The sequence below is a fragment of the Anneissia japonica genome, unplaced genomic scaffold (assembly GCF_011630105.1).
Source record: "Anneissia japonica isolate Jap-2015-1 unplaced genomic scaffold, ASM1163010v1 scaffold287835_len3118868_cov185, whole genome shotgun sequence".
Lineage (NCBI taxonomy): Eukaryota > Metazoa > Echinodermata > Crinoidea > Comatulida > Comatulidae > Anneissia > Anneissia japonica.
The window spans coordinates 1,543,464-1,549,463 of NW_022737223.1; the positions used below are offsets into that span (position 1 = coordinate 1,543,464).

At 29.2% G+C, this 6,000-nt stretch overlaps 1 protein-coding gene across 2 annotated transcripts in view; it reads right to left on the reverse strand.

Annotated features, from left to right (window-relative positions):
- LOC117117107 (hepatocyte nuclear factor 4-gamma-like) overlaps nt 1–6,000 on the reverse strand; it is a 29,138-nt gene that overhangs the window by 19,302 nt on the left and 3,836 nt on the right. For both annotated transcript variants that reach the window (XM_033261301.1, XM_033261300.1), the window contains exon 2: nt 2,382–2,504. In XM_033261301.1, the coding sequence (XP_033117192.1) occupies nt 2,382–2,504 (123 nt within the window). The remainder of the gene's footprint in view (nt 1–2,381; nt 2,505–6,000) is intronic.

Consider the following 6,000-nt stretch of genomic DNA (forward strand, 5'->3'; position numbering starts at 1 on the left):
GATTTAGATCAAGTTAGTTTTAATTATATTCTTAAACATTTAATTCTTTGTATTTGATGTTTTTCTTGGTGAAAGTCAGTTTACAATCTAATTTTATTTAAGGAATATTAATGAATATCAAATTGATCTTGTCAATTCTTTATTTAGTTTTTTAGTTAGTTTAATAAGTTTTATATATAATTTTATTTATGTACCTCACAACCTTTTGAATATATAAATGTTGGTTATTATTACATAATTTGATAATTAGCCATTTATTTGTACTGTTATCCCTCCTCCTATACCATCGTATTCTTATCCTATACTATTTTATTCCAACAAGCAATAATAAGCAACAGAAGTTGTTTCAAATGTAATAAATATCTCTTCTTATTGCTAAATAATAGACTAGTTGATACTAAATCTTCAATATGAAAATGAAATATTGACCTGACCTGAAATATAATTTCTGACCTGATATATATATATATATCATTGTAAAGTGAAAATTATGGAAATGCATTTGAAGAATTTTCTTTACAGTGAAAAAAACTGAAAGTTGAAAAATATTGTGACCTCAAACTGAGCAATTATGTTACTGAAGTAATTGGTTATTTGATTGATTAATTTGCTATTTATTGATTACAACAATATTATATAAATCTCCCCCAACCATCTTCCCACGGGAGCTGAGTATGTGTTTAATTATGTGTTTGATCCAATGATGGTGAAAATAATGTGAAGGTCACAGAGGTCACATTGGCATGATGCCTCTGTATAAGCCTGACATATATATAACCATTGTATGCAATTTACTGTTTGTTGCTGTTCAAATAGCCACTTTCATTTTGGAAACTCTTGCACGTTATTGACCATTAAAACAACTAATGTACAGAGACAAGAGATATTGTTAAACTGTACATTTTCCGGATTCAGGGAAACGTTTTACTTAATGCAACAATCAATGTGATTGCCCAATATAAAGTCGGGCCCACCCAGCACCAGCAGTTGTTGGCCAATATGAATCTGTGGAGAATGCCATTAAAAATTGCAGTTCTTCAAGTGCTCAGAGAGCGGAGACGGATTCCCCGGCCAATGATTGTATGACTGCCATGCGGGGCAGTGCTTAAAAACAACTTTGAAGATAGCCATCTAAGCTGATAATTCAGAAATACTACAGCTTAATTTTAATAACTTAGAATGTTAATAAGTGAATAAATAATATAGATATGATTTTGCATAAAAATTTCATGAAATAATATATTTATATATTATTATTTCATATTTAACTAAATATGATATAACTAGAGATATACAATAGCAAATATTAAGCTATAAGTAATTTTGGATAACAATGTAAATATATAATGGAGTTTATGGTTCTGATCTTATTTCCGTTTTTGGTTTATCTGTTAAAACTTATCGATGTCGTAATTCTATCAGTTCCTTATTTAATGTTAAATTTTCTCGTGTTAATGCTACTAAATTTAGTTTTATTGTTCGATTACCTAAATTTTATAATTCTCTTGTTGATAAAGATAATTCTATTGATATTTATTATGATTCATTTAGAATGTTTAAACGTAAAATTAAGTTATATATTTAAATTTTTGACTGTTTTTTTGTGTGATATACAATAGCAAATATTAAGCTATAAGTAATTTTGGATAACAATGTAAATATATAATGGAGTTTATGGTTCTGATCTTATTTCCGTTTTTGGTTTATCTGTTAAAACTTATCGATGTCGTAATTCTATCAGTTCCTTATTTAATGTTAAATTTTCTCGTGTTAATGCTACTAAATTTAGTTTTATTGTTCGATTACCTAAATTTTATAATTCTCTTGTTGATAAAGATAATTCTATTGATATTTATTATGATTCATTTAGAACGTTTAAACGTAAAATTAAGTTATATATTTAGATTTTTGACTGTTTTTTTGTGTGTATTGTAACTGGATTGTTCTTTATTGTTCTCTTTGTTTTATGTAATTCCATTCTGTAAGTGGCGGGCTCCCCGCTATTGATTGTGAAATGAAATAAAATAAAATATTATATTAAAATAACTATGTTTATCAAATTTAGTTAATATGATATAATTATTTTATATTTAACAAAATATAACATAGAGAATTGCAAAAAAAATCTAAAGCTAGAAATTCTTTCATAATTTAAATAATTATTATAATTTAAATAATTAATGTTATATTAGTTACTTTATATAATTATTCTATTAAATATGATTATAAAAAAAAATTTGAATAAGATAGTAAAAAACGAAATAATGACAGCGTTTTTATTACATTTAAAAAAATTTATAATAAATACCATAAATATAATTATATAATGATTATTAATTTAAATTTAAAATAAAGTAAAATGTGCATCCCGGTCTACTAACCTTGACCCGAAGCAGTCGGAGGGTTGTTGTTATTCGTGCCAATAAATTTGTTGGTCCACCCAATCACAGGTTTCTGCTCCATTTCCGGCGAAACTCCGATATACGTGAATGTCTCGTTCATATCTGGAGGGAATGGATACATATGGCATGGATTCAAAACGACGTTCTTTGTTAAGTGTTGAGAGCTAAAGGACATCTCATAAATTTGACACTTGAAAATGATCAAACACCATCACAGTCAGGGCAGGTCGGTAATAAAAATCAGATCTGTTACCGAGATAAATTGCTATACCAAAGTGACTATAATACTTGATACATCAGTGAAAAGAAAAAAATCTGATATTATCACCAATTCCGTTAGTGTTAGACCAATTTTAAACGATATCTTGATATCAAGTGTGCTTTGCCGGTTGGTGACTCTATGCTTGTTGTAAGCCGGAAATACCAATGACACCGACGAACATGCACCACTGCCTCCCCATTTAGCAATATGACTAATCAAAGATGGCAGTCGATGATAAGCTAAGTTCTATCCAATAATAAGAAGTTTGCTCACCTATAGTTGTCACTTACTATAAATCAAGCATTGGCTTTCTTTGTTTATTGACAAAGCCTGTACTAATTAAACAAATTTCTTTCTCCTTCCAAGATATTCTGGAGCACAAACAAAAGCTTTTATGTTGATAAATATTGGGCCTACTTATAGTGGGAACTGATTTTTATCATTGTTAATCCTTGGTTACACCACAAACTGTGAAGTGAATTACTGTAAATTGAGTAAGTAATTTTAATCCGTGGTTTATATACTTTGTACTATTTAAAAGTTAAGACAAAAGTTTCATAAAGAACTGAACAATAATGAATTGAATTGTGGTATTTATTGTCTCTCGGACTACGATTTGTTGTAACATTGTGTAGGTCTATGTATGCCTACTGCCATGCGAATTAACAATTATAGGCCTATTTTAATTAATTTATTTGTAGGAGCACGAGTTCGAGACCGACACTCGTTGAATTGCTTGTGTCCTTGGGCAAGACACTTTGCTTACGTTTGCCTCTCTTCACCCAGGAGTATAAATGGGACGGTCATGCTGTTAACCTGCTCGTCAGTGACCCTGCTATGACTGTTCCAGTCAATTAATAACAGCAACTAGAATCAATTACGATTCATACAAACGAACGAACAAATTATTTATTTAATGTTTCTTTATACTGTAGGCACTTTCAGTACTGATTTTCAAAGTGGTACAGTGACGAGATAAATTTTCAGTGTAATGAACAATGAATCTATATAACCTGTTTGTTCCCCGACCCAAGTTTTACATACTAAATTTTTTACTCTTTAAAGCCAAGCTTGTACTTGTACAAACTTATTTTTCTAAGACAGAAAAAGAGTGTTTGACGAAAAACTTGGGAACAGTTAACAAGATACAGATTTTTGAATATGCCTATGTAAAAACTGGGCAAAAGGTGAAAACAAGGGTGTTTATCAAAAACCAAGTCGTCCACTGATTATATTTAGATAATATAATATCGAATGTAGGTAAGAATGGCCCCGGAAAAAATGGCCCCGGTAAAAATGGCCCCAAATGACAAGTAGGTAAAAATGGCCCCAATGAAAACATTCAGTAATAGAAATTATATATATTTTTTCAATCTTCAAATATTTAAATACTGTAATAAGCAAGAATTGAATCAATAACAAATACAGTTACCGGTACACAACAGATGCAAATAATGTACTGAGAGATTATCAGAAAACAACGGCCATTGAACATTTTTTGATAGTTGAATTAAGTTTTAAAAACGATATTCCACTAACAAAGTAGAGGAATGACATACATACAGTACTTCAACTACCAAAATATGCAACTCATAGATAACCACAAAATTTAATTTTGTTAAGTATCAAATGAAATAACTTTACATGTTATAAACATTGCAAATAAACAGTAGTTAAAGCATGTGGATCAATTGTGTGTTTGAATGATAAGTTCATGTATGGGAAAAGGGAGGCTTACTTTACTTCAACAAATGTTCTGCTTAGAGTTACTTCAAAGAAGTATTTGTTAATCAGATATTGTTTTTAAAGTAAACTGAATAATTAGGAATACATTTATTTAATTGCATACTTGGTTTCTACTCCCCGCCAAGTAAATTTAAGTGCCTAAAACTATACTAAATAATGTAAACTGAGATACTATATTATATACATAGTTATGTTAATATGGCAATTATGCTAAGAATTAAAATGGCGTGTAATTGTGAGGGTAAAGTAATTATGGTAGGATCAAATGGTATTGCTAAATCCCAAAAACACACTCTGTAGAAAACCAAACAATTCAATTGTGATTGACTCACTTGGTATATCAATAAGAAAATTAAATATTTATAAGAACCTATTTTTTGGTTAAAATGTTGATTTTTTTTGGTGAAAAAATACTTGCAAATAAGCCACAATCCTCCAAACACACTGCGAACCCCATCCAAACCCTTTAATTACGATTGTAGAACTCTCTTTTTCTAAAAAAAAAATAAAAATAATAATTTGATGTTCATATAAACTCATTGTTTGTGGGGTTTACCAATACCCGGATTGAATTTCTAGAAAAATTTTGTGATTCCGCTTCCTTGAAATTGACCACAAATAAATTATTTTAGTATTAATAAATGCATGATTTATGTTGATTTATTTATTATGTTGTTGCTATTTTTTAACATTTAAATGGGAAAAAAATAAAAAGTGTTCTTCATGGCTTTTTTTTTATCTTTGGATATTTTATCATTGAATATGTAATTTCTGCAAAAAGTAAAATGTAAATGGCAGTTTATTTGATGTTAGATTCCTTTTAAAAACTAAATTATTTCAGTTTAAAAAAATGCATATAATGATTTATAAAAAATCAGTTTTAATACAGAATTTTATTATTGGGCCATTTTTACTTACCTGTCATTTGGGGCCATTTTTACCGGGGCCATTTTTTCCTGGGCCATTTTTTCCGGGGCCATTCTATCCGTACACCATAATATCATGCAGACTCCAAAAAGACTAAGATAAACCATTGATTTAATATTTCGTTCTTTATTCAAACCTCATCAGGAACACAACCATTCCTGATGAGTTTTAGTCCTGTCTCTTATACACATCTAGATGTGTATAAGAGACAGGTTCATGTATGGGAAAAGGGAGGCTTACTTTACTTCAACAAATGGTCTGCTTAGAGTTACTTCAAAGAAATATTTGTTAATCAAATATTGTTTTTAAAGTAAGCTGAATAATTAGGAATACATTTATTTAAGCAACTTATTTAATTGCATACTTGGTTTCTACTCCCCGCCAAGTAAATTTAAGTGCCTAAAACTATACTAAATAATGTAAACTGAGATACTATATTATATACATAGTTATGTAAATATGGCAATTATGCTGAGAATTAAAATGGCGTGTAATTGTGAGGATAAAGTAATTATGGTAGGATCAAATGGTATTGCTAAATCCCAAAAACCTCCTAAAACACACTGTAGAAAACAATTCAATTGTGATTGACTCACTTCTGTCTCTTATGCACATCTAGATGTGTATAAGAGACAGTACTCATATTGCTCAATTACCTTTATA